The sequence below is a fragment of the Scyliorhinus canicula genome, chromosome 10 (genome assembly GCF_902713615.1).
Source record: "Scyliorhinus canicula chromosome 10, sScyCan1.1, whole genome shotgun sequence".
In the NCBI taxonomy this organism is placed as follows: domain Eukaryota; kingdom Metazoa; phylum Chordata; class Chondrichthyes; order Carcharhiniformes; family Scyliorhinidae; genus Scyliorhinus; species Scyliorhinus canicula.
Window position 1 is genome coordinate 821,229 of NC_052155.1, and position 19,551 is coordinate 840,779.

Here is a 19,551-nt window from a genome sequence, read left to right on the forward strand (position 1 = left end):
GAGTGCTGCACTGTCAGAGGGTCAGTACTGAGGGAGTGCCGCACTATCAGAGGGTCAGTACTGAGGGAGTGCCGCACTATTAGAGGGTCAGTACTGAGGGAGCGCTGCACTGTCAGAGGGTCAGTACTGAGGGAGCGCTGCACTGTCAGAGGGTCAGTACTGAGGGTGTGCCGCACTGTCAGAGGGTCAGTACTGAGGGAGTGCCGCACTGTCAGAGGGTCAGTACTGAGGGAGTGCTGCACTGTCAGAGGGTCAGTACTGAGGGAATGCCGCACTGTCAGAGGGTCAGTGCTGAGGGAGTGCCGCACTGTCAGAGGGTCAGTACTGAGGGAGTGCCGCACTGTCAGAGGGTCAGTACCGAGGCAGTGCTGCTCTGTCAGAGGGTCAGTACTGAGGGAATGCTGCACTGTCAGAGGGTCAGTACTGAGGGAGTGCCGCACTGTCAGAGGGTCAGTACTGAGGGAGTGCTGCACTGTCAGAGGGTCAGTACTGAGGGAGCTCTGCACTGTCAGAGGGTCAGTACTGAGGGAGTGCCGCACTGTCAGAGGGTCAGTACTGAGGGAGTGCCGCACTGTCAGAGGGTCAGTACTGAGGGAGTGCCGCACTGTCAGAGGGTCAGTACTGAGGGAGTGCCGCACTGTCAGAGGGTCAGTACTGAGGGAGCGCTGCACTGTCAGAGGGTCAGTACTGAGGGAGCTCTGCACTGTCAGAGGGTCAGTACTGAGGGAGTGCCGCACTGTCAGAGGGTCAGTACTGAGGGAGTGCCGCACTGTCAGAGGGTCAGTACTGAGGGAGTGCCGCACTGTCAGAGGGTCAGTACTGAGGGAATGCCGCACTGTCAGAGGGTCAGTGCTGAGGGAGTGCCGCACTGTCAGAGGGTCAGTACTGAGGGAGTGCCGCACTGTCAGAGGGTCAGTACTGAGGGAGCGCTGCACTGTCAGAGGGTCAGTACTGAGGGAGCTCTGCACTGTCAGAGGGTCAGTACTGAGGGAGTGCCGCACTGTCAGAGGGTCAGTACTGAGGGAGTGCCACACTGTCAGAGGGTCAGTACTGAGGGAGTGCCGCACAGTCAGAGGGTCAGTACTGAGGGAGTGCTGCTCTGTCAGAGGGTCAGTACTGAGGGAGTGCTGCACTGTCAGAGGGTCAGTACTGAGGGAGTGCCGCACTGTCAGAGGGTCAGTACTGAGGGAGTGCCGCACTGTCAGAGGGTCAGTACTGAGGGAGTGCCGCACTGTCAGAGGGTCAGTACTGAGGGAGTGCCGCACTGTCAGAGGGTCAGTACTGAGGGAGTGCCGCACTGTCAGAGGGTCAGTACTGAGGGAGTGCCGCACTGTCAGATGGTCAGTACTGAGGGAGTGCCGCTCTGTCAGAGGGTCAGTACTGAGGGAGTGCTGCACTGTCAGAGGGTCAGTATTGAGCGGGTGCCGCACTGTCAGAGGGTCAGTACTGAGGGAGTGCTGCACTACCGGAGGGTCAGTACTGAGGGAGTGCCGCACTGTCAGAGGGCCAGTACTGAGGGAGTGCTACACTATCAGAGGGTCAGTGCTGAGGGAGTGCAGCACTGTCAGAGGGTCAGTACTGAGGGAGTGCCGCACTGTCAGAGGGCCAGTACTGAGGGAGTGCTACACTATCAGAGGGTCAGTGCTGAGGGAGTGCAGCACTGTCAGAGGGTCAGTACTGAGGGAGTGCCGCACTGTCAGAGGGTCAGTACTGAGGGAGTGCAGCACTGTCAGAGGGTCAGTACTGAGGGAGTGCCGCACTGTCAGAGGGTCAGTACTGAGGGAGTGCAGCACTGTCAGAGGGTCAGTACTGAGGGAGTGCCGCACTGTCAGAGGGTCAGTACTGAGGGAGTGCTGCACTGTCAGAGGGTCAGTACTGAGGGAGTGCCGCACTGTCAGAGGTCAGTACTGAGGGAGTGCTGCTCTGTCAGAGGGTCAGTACTGAGGGAATGCTGCACTGTCAGAGGGTCAGTACTGAGGGAGTGCTGCACTGTCAGAGGGTCAGTACTGAGGGAGTGCCGCACTGTCAGAGGGTCAGTACTGAGGGAGTGCCGCACTGTCAGAGGGTCAGTACTGAGGGAGTGCCGCACTGTCAGAGGGTCAGTACTGAGGGAGTGCCGCACTGTCAGAGGGTCAGTACTGAGGGAGTGCTGCACTGTCAGAGGGTCAGTACTGAGGGAGTGCCGCACTGTCAGAGGGTCAGTACTGAGGGAGTGCCGCACTGTCAGAGGGTCAGTACTGAGGGAGTGCTGCACTGTCTGAGGGTCAGTACTGAGGGAGCGCTGCACTGTCAGAGGGTCAGTACTGAGGGAGTGCTGCACTGTCAGAGGGTCAGTACTGAGGGAGTGCCGCACTATCAGAGGGTCAGTACTGAGGGAGTGCCGCACTATTAGAGGGTCAGTACTGAGGGAGCGCTGCACTGTCAGAGGGTCAGTACTGAGGGAGCGCTGCACTGTCAGAGGGTCAGTACTGAGGGTGTGCCGCACTGTCAGAGGGTCAGTACTGAGGGAGTGCCGCACTGTCAGAGGGTCAGTACTGAGGGAGTGCCGCACTGTCAGAGGGTCAGTACTGAGGGAGTGCCGCACTGTCAGATGGTCAGTACTGAGGGAGTGCCGCACTGTCAGAGGGTCAGTACTGAGGGAGTGCTGCACTGTCAGAGGGTCAGTATTGAAGGGGTGCTGCACTGTCAGAGGGTCAGTACTGAGGGAGGGCTGCACTGTCAGAGGGTCAGTACTTACGGAGAGCTGCACTGTCAGAGGGTCAGTACTGAGGGAGTGCCGCACTGCCAGAGGGTCAGTACTGAGGGACTGCCGCACTGTCAGAGGGTCAGTACTGAGGGACTGCTGGACTGTCAGAGGGTCAGTACTGAGGGAGTGCTGCACTGTCAGAGGGTCAGTACTTAGGGAGAGCTGCACTGTCAGAGGGTCAGTACTGAGGGAGTGCCGCACTGCCAGAGGGTCAGTACTGAGGGACTGCCGCACTGTCAGAGGGTCAGTACTGAGGGAGTGCTGCACTGTCAGAGGGTCAGTACTGAGGGAGTGCTGCACTGTCAGAGGGTCAGTACTGAGGGAGTGCCGCACTGTCAGAGGGTCAGTACTGAGGGAGTGCTGCACTGTCAGAGGGTCAGTACTGAGGGAGTGCTGCACTGTCAGAGGGTCAGTACTGAGGGAGTGCCGCACTGTCAGAGGGTCAGTACTGAGGGAGTGCCGCACTGTCAGAGGGTCAGTACTGAGGGAGTGCTGCACTGTCAGGGGGACAGTACTGAGGGAGTGCCGCACTGTCAGAGGGTCAGTACTGAGGGAGTGCCGCACTGTCAGAGGGTCAGTACTGAGGGAGTGCCGCACTGTCAGAGGGTCAGTACTGAGGGAGTGCTGCACTGTCAGAGGGTCAGTACTGAGGGAGTGCCGCAATGTCAGAGGGTCAGTACTGAGGGAGTGCCGCACTCTCAGAGGGTCAGTACTGAGGGAGTGCTGCACTGTCAGAGGGTCAGTACTGAGGGAGTGCTGCACTGTCAGAGGGTCAGTACTGAGGGAGTGCCGCACTGTCAGAGGGTCAGTACTGAGGGAGTGCTGCACTGTCAGAGGGTCAGTACTGAGGGAGTGCCGCACTGTCAGAGGGTCAGTACTGAGGGAGTGCCGCACTGTCAGAGGGTCAGTACTGAGGGAGTGCTGCACTGTCAGATGGTCAGTACAGAGGGAGTGCTGCACTGTCAGAGGGTCAGTACTGAGGGAGTGCCGCACTGTCAGAGGGTCAGTACTGAGGGAGTGCTGCACTGTCAGAGGGTCAGTACTGAGGGAGTGCTGCTCTGTCAGAGGGTCAGTACTGAGGGAGTGCTGCACTGTCAGAGGGTCAGTACTGAGGGAGCGCTGGTTGGCCCTTTGTGGGGAATGATGTGTATCACAGAGTTTGGGTATTGGTGACTCTGTTGCCTGGTATGGAGGGCATTAGCTATGAGGAGAGGTTGAATAAACTCGGTTTGTTCTCACTGGAATGACGGAGGTTGAGGGGCGACCTGATAGAGGTCTACAAAATTATGAAGGGCATAGACAGAGTGGATAGTCAGAGGCTTTTCCCCAGGGTAGAGGAATCAATTACTAGGGGGCATAGGTTTAAGGTGCGAGGGGCAAGGTTTAGAGGAGATGTACGAGGTAAGTTTTTTACACAGAGGGTAGTGGGTGCCTGGAACTCGCCGCCGGAGGAGGTGGTGGAAGCAGGGACGATAGTGACATTTAAGGGGCATCTTGACAAATACATGAATAGGATGGGAATAGAGGGATACGGACCCAGGAAGTGTAGAAGATTTTAGTTTAGACGGGCAGCATGGTCGGCACGGGCTTGGAGGGCCGAAGGGCCTGTTCCTGTGCTGTACTTTTCTTTGTTCTTTGATTTGTCTGTGCTGTGGCTGAAGTCTCCTGGTTTCTCACAGTGATCTCTGTCCTCTCTCAGCACCTATACCCACATGTGGGTGAGAACTCAGTACAACCTGAACGATATACTGGAGCTGGAGTCAGCTGGAACAACAGTCGACATCACCAAAGATGCAGCAGCATTCTTCCGATACCTGAATAACCTCTACATTAAATACATTCGGATATTCCGCAAGCTGGAAATTATCCAGGATCAAATCACTCACCCCCAGAAATGGAAGGTTGTTGACATGTTGCTGGAAGGGGTGATGGGTCGAATCCTGGAGGTCAGGAAGGAGATGGTGGATAAAGGGCTCTCGGAGTTTCATTTCATGGACGATGTGATCCAGGACCTGAAGCTGACACCGGTGTGTTTGAAATGGTTATTTTCTGTGTGTGTGTATAATGTTAGAGTGTGTGGGTGAGGTTATTGTCTCTGTGTGTGCAAAGTTATTCTGAGTGTGCGTGTGTGTAAGGCTATTGTGTGTGTGGGTGTGTTCGGGTGTGTGTGTGTGAGTGTATAAAGTTATTGTGTGTGAGTGTGTGTGTGTGTGTAAGATTATTGTGTGTGTGAGTGTGCGTGTGTGTAAGGCTATTGTGTGCGTGTGCAAAGTTATTCTGAGTGTGCGTGTGTGTAAGGCTATTGTGTGTGTGTGTGCGTGTGTGCGAGTGTGTGTGTGAGTGTGTAAGGTTATTCTGTATGTTTCTGCATTTGTGTGAATATGTGTAAGGTTTTTCTCTGTGTGTTTCTGTGTGTGCGTGTGTGTATAAGGGAGTGTGTATGTAAGGGTATTCTGTGTGTGTGTGTAAGGTTCTGTGTGTGTGTGATTGTGTAAGGGTATTCTCCGTGAGTGTGTGTGTGTGCGTGTGTAAGGTTATTCTCTGTGTGTGTGTGTGCGAGTGTGTGTGTGTGTGTGTGTGCGAGTGTGTGTGTGTGCGTGCGAGATTATTCTGTATGTGTAGTTTTTTGATTTTGATCTGATTTATTGTCACATGTACTGAATTACAGTGAAAAGTATTTTTCTGCGGCCGAGGGAACGTACACAGTACGGACATAGTAGACATGAGAATAAACAACAGAGAATATTTGACAATGGTCCATCGACAAACAGTGATTGGTTACAGTGCGGAACAAGGGGCCAAACAAAGTAAATACATGAGCAAGAGCAGCATAGGGCGTTGTGAATAGTGTTCTTCCAGGGAACAGATCAGTCCGAGGGGGAAGTCGTTGAGGAGTCTTGTAGCTGTGGGGAAGAAGCTGTTCCTATCTCTGGATGGGCGACTCTTCAGACTTCTGTACCTTCTGCCTGATGGAAGGGTCTGGAAGAAGGCAATGCCTGGGTGGGAGGGGTCTCTGATAATGCTGTCTGCCTTCCTGAGGCAGCGGGAGGGGTACACAGAATCAATGTGGGGGTGGCAAGCTTGTGTGATGAGCTGGGCTGAGTTCACCACACTCTGAAGTTCCTTGTGATCTTGTACCGAGCAGTTGCCATACCAGGCTGTGATGCAGCCGGACAGGATGCTCTCTATCGCACATCTGCAGAAGTTTGTGAGAGTCGATGCAGACATGCCAAATTTCTTTAGCTTCTGCAAGAAGTAGAGACGTTGTTCGGCTTTCTTGACTGTTGCATGAACATGAGTGGACCAGGACAGACTGTTGGTGATGGTGACCCCCAGGAACTTAAAGCTATCGACCATCTCCACCGGAGCCATTGATGCAGACGGGAGTGTGTATCGTGCTGCGCTTCCTGAAGTCGATGATCAGTTCCTTGGTCTTTCCAACATTCAGAGTGAGGTTGTTTTCGGTACACCATGCAACCAAGTGATTTATCTCCCTCCTGTAGTCTGATTTGTCGTTGTTTCAGATACAGCTCACCACAGTCGTATCATCTGTAAACGTGTAAATTGAGTTGGAGTTAAATCTTACCAGACGGTCGTGTGTGTACAGGGAGTAGAGTAGAGGACTGAGCACACATCCTTGTGGAACCCCGGTGTTGAGGACTATTGTGAATGTGCCTCTACCACTGCTCACCACCCTCTGTATGAAGAAATTTCCCTCTGGTCTCTCTTGTCTCTCACCCCTCTCACCTTAAACCTATACCCTCTAGTTCTAGACTTCTCTACCTTAGGGGGAAGATGTCGACTATCTACCTTATCTATGCTCCTCATTATTTTAATAATAATAATCACTTATTGTCACGAGTAGGCTTCAATGAAGTTACTGTGAACAGCCCCTAGTCGCCACATTCCGGCGCCTGTTCAGGGAGGCTGGGACGGGAATTGAACCCACGCTGCTGGCATTGTTCGGCTTTGCAAGCCAGCTATTTCACCCACTGTGCTAAACCAACCCACTCGAGGGGCTGGTTTACTTAGCTATCAGTTTCTGCTCGGCGATTCTGCGTTGTCGCGCGTCCTGAAGGCTGCCTTGGAGAACGCTTACCCGGAGATCAGAGGCTGAATGCCCTTGACTGCTGAAGTGTTCCCCGACTGGAAGGGAACATTCCTGCCTGGTGATGGTCGCACGATGCCCGTTCATTCGTTGTTGCAGCGTCTGCATGGTCTCGCCAATGTACCACGCTTCAGGACACCAGATACATCAATGACATTTTTTTCCTTTGAACCCACGGCGAAGAATCACTGAAACGACTACACGATGACACCAGTAAGTTCCATCCCACCATCAAACTCACCATGGACTATTCTCCAAATTCAGTTGCATTCTTGGACACACTCATCTCTATCAAGGACGGTCACCTCAGCACTTCGCTTTACCGCAAGCCCACGGATAACCTCACGATGCTCCACTTCTCCAGCTTCCACACTAAACACATAGGGTGTTTATAGACCTCTATAAGGTCACCTCTAAGCCTCCTACGCTCCAGGGAAAAAAGTCCCAGCCTATCCAGCCTCTCCTTACAGCTCAAACCATCAAGTCCCAGTAGCATCCTAGCAAATCCTTTCTGAACTCTTTCTAGTTTAATAATATCCTTTCTATAATAGGGTGACCAGAACTGCACACTGTATTCCCTATACACAGTGTGGCCTTACTAATGCATTGTCCAACTTCAGCAAGGCGTTCCAGCTCCTGTATTCAATGTTCTGACCAATAAACCCAGCCTGCTGAATGCCTTCTTCACCACCCTGTCCACCTGCCACTCCACCTTCAAGTAGCTATCAACCTGTTCAAACTAATTTGTCAGGGGGAAGGGGAAACTAGCTTCAGTCCAGAAGCCAGTGTTGAGAGTAGTGTGGTGAATGTAATATATGTAAATATATATGTTAATTCACACTGTTGTTGTAAGCGCAGTAGCACAGTCCTACCACTAGGGGGAGTAACGCTGGGAGCACTTAGGAACTTGTACTGGGCTCCACCCTTGCTTCCGCCCATGACTCCTCCCCCTAGTGCAGCTGTATAAGTACCCGTGTCCAGAGTCAGCCTGGGTCACTACGAGTTCATCGACAGGTAACAGGCTGGCTCTGAAATAAGTCGATTAAAGCCTAGATTCGCATCGGAAACATGTGTCTGGTGAATTGATGGTTCCATCAAGTAGTGAGGTACTGAGGAGGGTATGAATGTCACAGGAGTGTACCGGCAGACAGAAAGGTGGGTAGAAGTGTGTCTACTTCAATGCAAGGAGCATCCGGAATAAGGTTGGTGAACTTGGAGCGTGGATTGGTACTTGGGACTACGATGTTGTGGCCATCACGGAGACATGGTTAGAACAGGGACAGGAATGGTTGTTGGAAGTTCCCGGGTAGATGTTTCAGTAAGTGTAGGGAAGGTGGTAAAAGAGGTGGAGGAGTAGCATTGTTAATCAAGGATAGTTTAACGGCTACAGAAAGGCAGTTCGAAGGAGATCTGCCAACTGAGGTAATATGGGCTGAAGTTAGAAATAGGAAAGGAGCGGTCACATTGTTAGGAGTTTTCTATAGGCCCCCAAATAGTAATAGAGATGTGGAGGAAGAAATTGCAAAACAGATTATGGATAGGTGTGGAGGTCTCAGGGTAGTTGTCATGGGTGTCTTTAACTTTCCAAATATTGATTGGAACCTCTATAGGTCGAACAGTTCGGATGGGGCAGTTTTTGTACAGTGTGTGCAGGAGGGTTTCCTGACATAATATGTGGATAGGCCGACAACAGGGGGGCCACATTGGATTTGGTACTGGGTAATGAACTGGGCCAAGTGTTAGATTTGTTTGTGGGAGAACACTTTGGAGATAGTGACCACAATTCGGTGTCTTTCACTATTGCAATGGAGAGGGATAGGGCCATACGGCAGGGCAAGGTTTATAATTGGGGGAGGGGTAATTATGATGCGATTAGGCAAGAATTAGGGAGCATAAGATGGGAACAGAAACTGTCAGGGAAAGGCACAAATGAAAAGTGGAGCTTGTTCAAGGAACAAATACTGCGTGTCCTTGATAGGTATGTCCCTGTCAGGCAGGGAGGAAATGGCCGTGTGAGGGAACCATGGTTCACAAAAGAGGTTGAATGTCTTGTCAAGAGGAAAAAGGAAGCGTATGTAAGGATGAGAAAACAAGGTTCAGTTGGGTCGCTTAAGTGTTACAAGGTAGCAAGGAATGAGCTAAAAAAAAAAGGGCTGAGGAGAGCTAGGAGGGGGCATGAGAAGTCCTTGGCGGGTCGGATCAAGGAAAACCCCAAGGCTTTTTACTCTTATGTGAGAAATAAAAGAATGACCAGGGTGAGGTTAGGGCCGGTCAAGGACAGTAGTGGGAACTTGTGCATGGTGTCAGAAGAAATAGGAGAGGCGCTGAATGAATACTTTTCTTCAGTGTTCACCAAGGAGAGGGTCCATGTGTTTGAGGATGAGTGTGAGATACAGGTGGGTAGGCTGGAGGAGGTAGATGTTCTGAGGAAGGATGTATTAGCAATTTTGAAAAACCTTAGTCCCCTCGACAAGTGCCCTGGGCCAGATGGGATATATCCAAGGATTCTTTAGGAGGCAAGGGATGGGATTGCAGAGCCTTTGGCTTTGATCTTTGGGTCCTCACTGTCCACGGGGATAGTGCCAGAGGACTGGAGAGTGGCGAATGTTGTTCCTCTGTTCAAGAAAGGGAATAGGAATGACCCTGGTAATTATAGGCCGGTTAGTCTTACTTCGGTGGTCGGTAAGTTAATGGAAAAGGTCCTGAAGGATAGGATTTATGACCATTTGGAAAGATGCAGTTTAATCCGGGATAGTCAACACGGATTGGTGAAGGGTATGTCTTGCCTCCCAAATTTGATTGAATTCTTTGAGGAGGTAACTAAGTGTGCAGACGAAGGTAGAGCAGTTGATGTCGTATACATGGATTTTAGTAAGGCGTTTGATAAGGTTCCCCATGGTCGGCTCATGTAGAAAGTAAGGAGGTGTGGGACAGAGGGAAATTTGGCCAATTGGATAAGTAACTGGCTATCACGTAGAAGACAGAGGGTGGTGGTGGATGGAACATTTTCAGACTGGAGACCAGTTACCAGCGGTGTACCACAGGGATCAGTGCTGGGTCCTCTGCTATTTGTGATTTTTATCAATGACTTGGAGGAGGGGGCTGAAGGGTGGGTCAGTAAATTTGCTGATGACACCAAGATTGGTGGAGTAGTGGATGAGGTGGAGGGCTGTTGTAGGCTGCAAAGAGACATTGATAGGATGCAGAACTGGGCTGAAAAATGGCAGATGGAGTTTAACCCTGATTAGGTTTTGCACTGAGTGCTGAGCTTGTGGCATTTGAGTGCTACAGTGAGAGTTTGGTGACTGAGGGAGTATAAGGGTTATTTAAAGTCTAGTATTTCTTTTATTTAGTTAATTAACTTAAAAGTTGCTGTTTGGTCTATAAGAAGGTGAATTTTGAATCAGCTTTAAACAAGGTTCTACTTGGACTTACTTGCAGCTGGAGCTTGTTAATTAGTTAATTGCATTAGGCCAGTTTTTAGAAGCTAGAGTCACAGTATAAATAGGGGCTAGATACAGTGCAGACTTTGTTTGCACTGAGTGCTGAGCTTGTGGCATTTGAGTGCTACAGTGAGAGTTTGGTGACTGAGGGAGTGCTGAGCTTGTGGCATTTGAGTGCTACAGTGAGAGTTTGGTGACTGAGGGAGTTAGGTGAGGAGGGGGTAAGGTACTCCTTTCATTTAATTTCCTATATTTATCAAAGAGCGTGAAGGGAACCAGGAGTTTAGAGTACAGCTGACTGGGAGCAGAGTCAGAGGGCGGAGGTCCAGTTGGTCTACGGGGCAGCTAATTCTGTAAAGTAAGAGGGGATGGAGGCTAGGGCAGTTGCATGCTCCTCCTGTAGGATGTGGGTGGTGAGGGATACCACTGGTGTCCCCGCTGACTATACCTGCGGGAAGTGCACCCAACTCCAGCTCCTCAGAGACCGTGTTAAGGTACTGGAGCTGGAGCTGGATGAACTTCGGATCATCCGGGAGGCAGAGGGGGTTATCGAGAGGAGTTACAGGGAGGTAGCCACACCAAAGGTACTGGACAAGAGTAGCTGAGTTACAGTCAGGGGAAAGAAAACTAACAGACAGACAGTGCAGGGATCCCTCGTGGCCGTTCCCCTTCAAAACAAGTATACCGTTTTGGATGCTGTTGGGGGGGATGACCTACCGGGGGAAGGCCCCAGCGGCCAGGTCTCTGGCACTGAGTCTGGCTCTGGGGCTCAGAAGGGAAGGGGGGAGCATAGAAAAGCAATAGTAATAGGAGATTCAATGGTTAGGGGAATAGATAGGAGGTTCTATGGTCGTGAGCGAGACTCCCGAAAGGTATGTTGCCTCCCAGGTGCCAGGGCCAGGGATGTCTCTGATCGTGTCTTCAGGATCCTGAAGGGGGAGGGTGAGCAGCCAGAAGTCGTGATGCACATTGGTACCAACGATGTAGGTAGGAAAAAGGGTGTGGAGGTAATAAACAAGTTTAGGGAGTTAGGCTGGAAGTTAAAGGCCAGGACAGACAGAGTTGTCATCTCTGGTTTGTTGCCGGTGCCACGTGATAGCGAGGCTAGCAATAGGGAGAGAGTGCAGTTGAACACGTGGCTGCAGGAATGGTGTAGGAGGGAGGGCTTCAGGTATTTGGATAATTGGAGCGCATTCTGGGGAAGGTGGGACCTGTACAAGCAGGACGGGTTGCATCTGAACCAGAGGGGCACCAATATCCTGGGGGGGAGGTTTTCTAGTACTCTTCGGGAGGGTTTAAACTAATTTGGCAGGGGAATGGGAACCGGATCTGTAGTCCAGCAACTAAGGCAGACGATAGTCAGGACGCCAAAGCACGTAGTGATGCAGTGGGGAAGGTAACAATGACAAAGGAGAGTACTTGCAGGCAAGGAGATGGGTTGAAGTGTGTATACTTTAATGCAAGAAGCATCAGGAATAAGGTGGGTGAACTTAAGGCATGGATCGGTACTTGGGACTACGATGTGGTGGCCATCACGGAAACTTGGATAGAAGAGGGCCAGAAATGGTTGTTGGAGGTCCCTGGTTATAGATGTGTCAACAAGATTAGGGAGGGTGGTAAAAGAGGTGGGGGGGGGGTGGCATTGTTAATTAGAGATAGTATAACAGCTGCAGAAAGGCAGTTCGAGGGGGATCTGCCTACTGAGGTAATATGGGTTGAAGTTAGAAATAGGAAAGGAGCAGTCACCTTGTTGGGAGTGTTCTATAGGCCCCCCAATAGCAGCAGAGATGTGGAGGAACAGATTGGGGAACAGATTTTGGAAAGGTGCAGAAGTCACAGGGTAGTAGTCATGGGCGACTTCAACTTCCCAAACATTGAGTGGAAACTCTTTAGATCAAATAGTTTGGATGGGGTAGTGTTTGTGCAGTGTGTCCAGGAAGCTTTTCTAACACAGTATGTAGATTGTCCGACCAGAGGGGAGGCCATATTGGATTTAGTACTTGGTAATGAACCAGGGCAGGTGATAGATTTGTTAGTGGGGGAGCATTTTGGAGGTAGTGACCACAATTCTGTGACTTTCACTTTAGTAATGGAGAGGGATAGGTGCGTGCAACAGGGCAAGGTTTACAATTGGGAGAAGGGTAAATACAATGCTGTCAGACAAGAATTGAAGTGCAGAAGTTGGGAACATAGGCTGTCAGGGAAGGACACAAGTGAAATGTGGAACTTGTTCAAGGATCAGGTACTGCGTGTCTTTGATATGTATGTCCCTGTCAGGCAGGGAAGAGATGGTCGAGTGAGGGAACCATGGTTGACAAGAGAGGTTGAATGTCTTGTTAAGAGGAAGAAGGAGACTTATGTAAGGCTGAAGAAACAAGGTTCAGACAGGGCGCTGGAGGGATACAAGATAGCCAGGAGGGAACTGAAGAAAGGGATTAGGAGAGGTAAGAGAGGGCATGAAAAATCTTTGGCGGGTAGGATCAAGGAAAACCCCAAGGCCTTTTACACATACGTGAGAAATATGAGAATGACTAGAGTGAGAGTAGGTCCGATTAAGGACAGTAGCGGGAGATTGTGTATTGAGTCTGAAGAGATAGGAGAGGTCTTGAACAAGTATTTTTCTTCAGTATTTACAAATGAGAGGGGCCATATTGTTGGAGAGGACAGCGTGAAGCAGACTGATAAGCTTGAGGAGATACTTGTCAGGAAGGAAGATGTGTTGCGCGTTTTGAAAAACTTGAGGATAGACAAGTCCCCCGGGCCTGACGGGATATATCCAAGGATTCAATGGGAAGCAAGAAATGAAATTGCAGAGCCGTTGGCAATGATCTTTTCGTCCTCGCTGTCAACAGGGGTGGTACCAGAGGATTGGAGAGTGGCGAATGTCGTGCCCCTGTTCAAAAAAGGGAATAGGGATAACCCTGGGAATTACAGGCCAGTTAGTCTTACTTTGGTGGTAGGCAAAGTAATGGAAAGGGTACTGAGGGATAGGATTTCTGAGCATCTGGAAAGGCACTGCTTGATTAGGGATAGTCAGCACGGATTTGTGAGGGGTAGGTCTTGCCTTACAAGTCTTATTGAATTCTTTGAGGAGGTGACCAAGCATGTGGATGAAGGTAAAGCAGTGGATGTAGTGTACATGGATTTTAGTAAGGCATTTGATAAGGTTCCCCATGGTAGGCTTATGCAGAAAGTAAGGAGGCATGGGATAGTGGGAAATTTGGCCAGTTGGATAACAAACTGGCTAACCGATAGAAGACAGAGAGTTGTGGTGGATGGCAAATATTCAGCCTGGAGCCCAGTTATCAGTGGCGTACCGCAGGGATCAGTTCTGGGTCCTCTGCTGTTTGTGATTTTCATTAACGACTTGGATGAGGGAGTTGAAGGGTGGGTCAGTAAATTTGCAGCTGATACGAAGATTGGTGGAGTTGTGGATAGTGAGGAGGGCTGTTGTTGGCTTCAAAGAGACATAGATAGAATGCAGAGCTGGGCTGAGAAGTGGCAGATGGAGTTTAACCCTGACAAGTGTGAGGTTGTCCATTTTGGAAGGACAAATCTGAATGCGGAATACAGGGTTAATGGTAGGGTTCTTGGCAATGTGGAGGAGCAGAGAGATCTTGGGGTCTATGTTCATTGTTCTTTGAAAGTTGCCACTCAAGTGGATAGAGCTGTGAAGAAGGCCTATGGTGTGCTAGCGTTCATTAGCAGAGGGATTGAATTTAAGAGCCGTGAGGTGATGATGCAGCTGTACAAAACCTTGGTCAGGCCACATTTGGAGTACTGTGTGCAGTTCTGGTCACCTCATTTTAGGAAGGATGTGGAAGCTTTGGAAAAGGTGCAAAGGAGATTTACCAGGATGTTGCCTGGAATGGAGAGTAGGTCATACGAGGAAAGGTTGAGGGTGCTAGGCCTTTTCTCATTAGAACGGAGAAGGATGAGGGGCGACTTGATAGAGGTTTATAAGATGATCAGGGGAATAGATAGAGTAGACAGTCAGAGACTTTTTCCCCGGGTGGAACACACCATTACAAGGGGACATAAATTTAAGATAAATGGTGGAAGATATAGAGGGGATGTCAGAGGTAGGTTCTTTACCCAGAGAGTAGTGGGGGCATGGAATGCACTGCCTGTGGTAGTAGTTGAGTCGGAAAATTTATGGACCTTCAAGCGGCTATTGGATAGGTACTTGGATTAGGGTAGAATAAGGGAGTGTAGGTTAACTTCTTAAGGGCAGCACGGTAGCATTGTGGATAGCACAATTGCTTCACAGCTCCAGGGTCCCAAGTTCGATTTCGACTTGGGTCACTGTCTGTGTGGAGTCTGCACATCCTCCCCGTGACTGCGTGGGTTTCCTCCGGGTACTCCGGTTTCCTCCCACAGTCCAAAGATGTGCAGGTTGGGTGGATTGGCCATGACAAATTGTCCAAAATTCTATGATTAACCTAGGACAAAGGTTCGGCGCAACATCGTGGGCCGAAGGGCCTGTTCTGTGCTGTATTTCTCTATCTATCTCTAAGTGCGAGGTGATTCATTTTGGTAGAAAAAATTTGAATGCAGATTACAGGGTTAACGGCAGGGTTCTGAGGAATGTGGAGGAACAGAGAGATCTTGGGGTTCATGTCCACAGATCTCTGAAGGTTGCCACTCAAGTGGATAGAGCTGTGAAGAAGGCCTATAGTGTGTTAGCGTTTATTAACAGGGGGCTTGAGTTTAAGAGCCGCAGGGTTATGCTGCAACTGTACATGACCCTGGTGAGGCCATATTTGGAGTATTGTGTGCAGTTCTGGTCACTTCATTATAGGAAGGATGTGGAAGCATTGGAAAGGGTGCAAAGGAGATTTACCTGGATGCTGCCTGGTTTGCAGGATAGGTCTTATGAGGAAAGGTTGAGGGAGCTAGGGCTTTTCTCTTTGGAGCGGAGGAGGATGAGAGGCGATTTAATAGAGGTTTATAAGATGATGAGGGGGATAGATAGAGTGGACGTTCAGAGACTATTTCCTCGGGTGGATGTAGCTGTTACAAGGGGGCATAGCTATAAGGTTCAGGGTGGGAGATATAGGAGGGATGTCCGAGGTAGGTTCTTTACTCAGAGAGTGGTTAGGGTGTGGAATGGACTGCCTGCTGTGATAGTGGAGTCGGACACTTTAGGAACTTTCAAGCGGTTATTGGATAGGCACATGGAGCCCACCAGAATGACAGGGTGTGGGATAGCTTGATCTTGGTTTCGGACAATGCTCGGCACAACATTGAGGGCCGAAGGGCCTGTTCTGTGCTGTACTGTTCTATGTTCTATGTACCCCGAGATCTCTTTGTTCTGTAACTCTCCCCAACTCCCTACCATTAACTGAGTGGGTCCTGCCCTGATTTGATCTCTCAAAATGCATCACCTCACATTTATGCAAATTAAACTCCATCTGCCATTAATCGGCCCACTGGCCAATTGGTCAAGATCCTGTTACAATCTGAGATAACTTTCTTCGCCGTCCACTATGCCACCAATCTTGGTGCCATCTGCAAACTTACTAACCATGCCTCCTACATTCTCATCCAAATCATTAATATATATCACAAATAACAGTGGGCCCAGCACCGATCCCTGAGACACACCGCTGGTCACATGCCTCCAGTTTGAAAAACAACCCTCCACACCCACCCTTTGGCTTCGGTCGCCAAGCCAATTCTGTATCCAATTGGCTACCTCGCCCTGGATCCCGTTTTGCAACAGCCTACCATGTAGTTCCTTGTCAAAGGCCTGGCTAAAGTCCATGTAGACAACGTCGCCGACACTGCCCCATCTACCTCCTTGGTTACCCCTTCAAAAAACTCAATCAAATTGGTGAGACATGACTTTCCCCTCACAAAGCCATGCTGACTTTCCCTAATTAGCCCTTGCCTGTCTAAATGCCTGTAGATCCTGTCCCTCAGAATACCTTCTAACAATTTACCCACTACAGAGTAAGGCTAACCGGCCTGTAGTTCCCAGGCTTATCCCTACAGCCCTTCTTAAACAAAGGCCACAACATTTGCTCCCCTCCAATCTTCAGGCCCCTCTCCTGTGGCTGTCGATGATTCAAATATCTCAGCTGGGGGGCCGACAATTTCCCCCCTCGCCTCCCACAACGTCCTGGGATACATTTCATCAGGTCCCGGGGATTTATCTATCTTGTTGCACTTTAATACCTCCAGCACCTCCTTCTCTGTAATATGTACACTCCTCAAAGCATCACATCTTATTTCCCCAATTTCCCTCACATTTGCGCCTTTCTCAGTAAGTACCGATGAGAAATGCCGCTCGAAGCATTTCATGATAACAGACGTTAGGGCGACCGGCCGGTAGTCGTTGAGGCAGGCTACCTTGTTCTTCTTTGGTACTGGTATTATTGTGGTCTTCTTGAAGGAGGTGGGGACCTCAGAGCGGAGGAGTGAAGCGGTGAAGATATCTGTGAATACACTCGCCAGCTGGTCTGTGCAGGCTCCGAGTGCTCGCCTAGGGACTCCATCGGGGCCCTTCGCTTTCCGCGGATTCACTTTCAAGAAGGCAGAGAGTAACAATGGAAGGGTGTTTTTCTCATTGGACGGCTGGGACTAGCGGTGTTCCGCAGGGATCAGTGCTGGGACCTTTGCTGTTCGTAGTATATATAAATGATTTGGAGGAAAATGTAACTGGTCTGATTAGTAAGTTTGCAGACGACACAAAGGTTGGTGGAATTGTGGATAGCGATGAGGACTGTCAGAGGATACAGCAGGATTTAGATCGTTTGGAGACTTGGGCGGCGAGATGGCAGATGGAGTTTAATCCGGACAAATGTGAGGTAATGCATTTTGGAAGGTCTAATGCAGGTAGGGAATATACAGTGAATGGTAGAACCCTCAAGAGTATTGAAAGTCAGAGAGATCTAGGTGTACAGGTCCACAGGTCACTGAAAGGGGCAACACAGGTGGAGAAGGTAGTCAAGAAGGCATACGGCATGCTTGCCGTCATTGGCCGGGGCATTGAGTAATAATTGGCAAGTCATGTTGCAGCTGTATAGAACCTTGGCCGGGATTCTCCCCTACCCGGCGTGACGGAAGGTCCCGGTGTAGGGGAGTGGCGCCAACCACTCAGGGGTCGGGCCTCCCCAAAGGGAATTCTCCCCACCTTTGGGGGCCAGCCCCGCGCCGGAGCGGTTGGCACCAGAAGACTGGCGCAAAAAACCGGCGCCCCCGGCAGCGGGGCTGGGCGAAAGGCTTTCGCCGGTCGGCGCATGCGCGATGTGGGGTTCTCTTCCGCTTCCGCCATAGCGGAGGCCGCCGCAGACTGCTGACCCGGGAAGGCTGCTGACCCGGGAAGGCTGCTGACCCGGGAAGGCCGGGGACCCGGGAAGGCTGAGGACCCGGGACCCGGGAAGGCTGCGGACCCGGGAAGGCTGCTGACCCGGGAAGGCTGCGGACCCGGGAAGGCTGCGGACCCGGGAAGGCCGGGGACCCGGGAAGGCTGGGGACCCGGGACCCGGGAAGGCTGGGGACCCGGGAAGGCCGGGGACCCGGGAAGGCTGGGGACCCGGGACCCGGGAAGGCTGGGGACCCGGGAAGGCCGGGGACCCGGGAAGGCTGGGGACCCAGGACCCGGGAAGGCTGGGGACCCGGGAAGGCCGGGGACCCGGGAAGGCTGGGGACCCGGGACCCGGGAAGGCTGGGGACCCGGGAAGGCTGGGGACCCGGGACCCGGGAAGGCTGGGGACCCGGGACCCGGGAAGGCTGGGGACCCGGGAAGGCTGGGGACCCGGGACCCGGGAAGGCTGGGGACCCGGGAAGGCTGGGGACCCGGGACCCGGGAAGGCTGGGGACCCGGGAAGGCTGCGGACCCGGGAAGGCTGCGGACGTATCGGCAGCTCGAGCCAGGAGCTCGACGCGGTGTCCCTGCTCGCCCCCAGCAACACAGCGATTCGGTGGCTGTGTGACGCCGGTTTTCCTGGACTAAAACAACGCTGTTTTCTCGCCAGCGTGCGGAACGATCCAACCGGCATTTTCCCCAGTGACTGATGTCTGGCTGATGACGAACCCAGTCAGGGTCAAACCTGCTCAACTCCAACCCCTGGGATTGCTGGCAAAACCGAGAACTCCGGACAATCAGTTAATTCCGTTCATTCACTCACATCCACTCATTGGAGAGTTCATTATATTCATCACTGCTCGATGTTTCCATATCGGGAGGGGCTGGGAAGAGGGAATGAGCAAGTCTGAAATGAAGGTAAATGTGGGATGTGGGCAACAGGCTGGTTGGTGCTGAGACTGCAACTGACTGAACAGCCACACGAGGGCAGCAGAGCTCCACATAGAAGCAGCAACAACCAAACCACAAATACTGCCTGTTGCTCACAGCCAGTAACACTTGCCCTGTTCACACTCGCCCGCTTCACACTCACCCGCTTCACACTCACCCGCTTCACACTCGCCCGCTTCACACTCGCCCGCTTCACACTCACCCTGTTCACACTCGCCCTGTTCACACTCGCCCGCTTCACACTCGCCCGCTTCACACTCGCCCGCTTCACACTCGCCTGCTTCACACTCACCCTGTTCACACTCACCCTGTTCACACTCGCCCTGTTCACACTCGCCCGCTTCACACTCGCCCGCTTCACACTCGCCCACTTCACACTTGCTCTGTTCACACTCGCCCGCTTCACACTCGCCCTGTTCCCACTCGCCTTGTTCCCACTCGCCCTGTTCACACTCGCCCCCTTCACACTCGCCCCCTTCACACTCGCCCGCTTCACACTCGCCTGCGTCACACTCGCCCTGTTCACACTCGCCCTGTTCACACTCGCCCTGTTCACACTCGCCCGCTTCACACTTGCCCGCTTCACACTCACCTTGTTCACACTCACCCTGTTCACACTCGCCCTGTTCACACTCGCCCTGTTCACACTCGCCCTGTTCACACTCACCCTGTTCACACTCACCCTGTTCACACTCGCCCTGTTCACACTCACCCGCTTCGCACGTTGGGTGAGGTGGGGCTGGGAGGTGTGCACCATCAGTGCGAGGGGTGGGGAGACACGGCACTGTGATTCTCACTCCACGGGATGAAGTGCCGATTGTGTGCGGGGAGTGTGTAGAGAATGGCATCAAGACGTGACAGTGGGAAGGATCTCTCAGGGTCTGGTGAATAACAGCTGCTCTTTTGATGATTATAGTTTAGTTGCTTTCCTGAAACAGGAGTCGGCTGAGTCACACTCAACTGTCGCTGGTTAACTGCCACTGGTTTCATC

At 51.7% G+C, this 19,551-nt stretch overlaps 1 protein-coding gene across 1 annotated transcript in view; it reads left to right on the top strand.

Annotated features, from left to right (window-relative positions):
* Positions 1 to 4,448: 4,448 nt before the first annotated feature.
* The window catches only part of LOC119972891 (dynein regulatory complex protein 11-like), a 28,002-nt gene continuing 12,899 nt past the window's right edge, over positions 4,449 to 19,551 (top strand). The window contains exon 1 of the mRNA XM_038810435.1: positions 4,449 to 4,773. Coding sequence (XP_038666363.1) covers positions 4,459 to 4,773 — 315 coding nt within the window. The 5' untranslated portion in view covers positions 4,449 to 4,458. The remainder of the gene's footprint in view (positions 4,774 to 19,551) is intronic.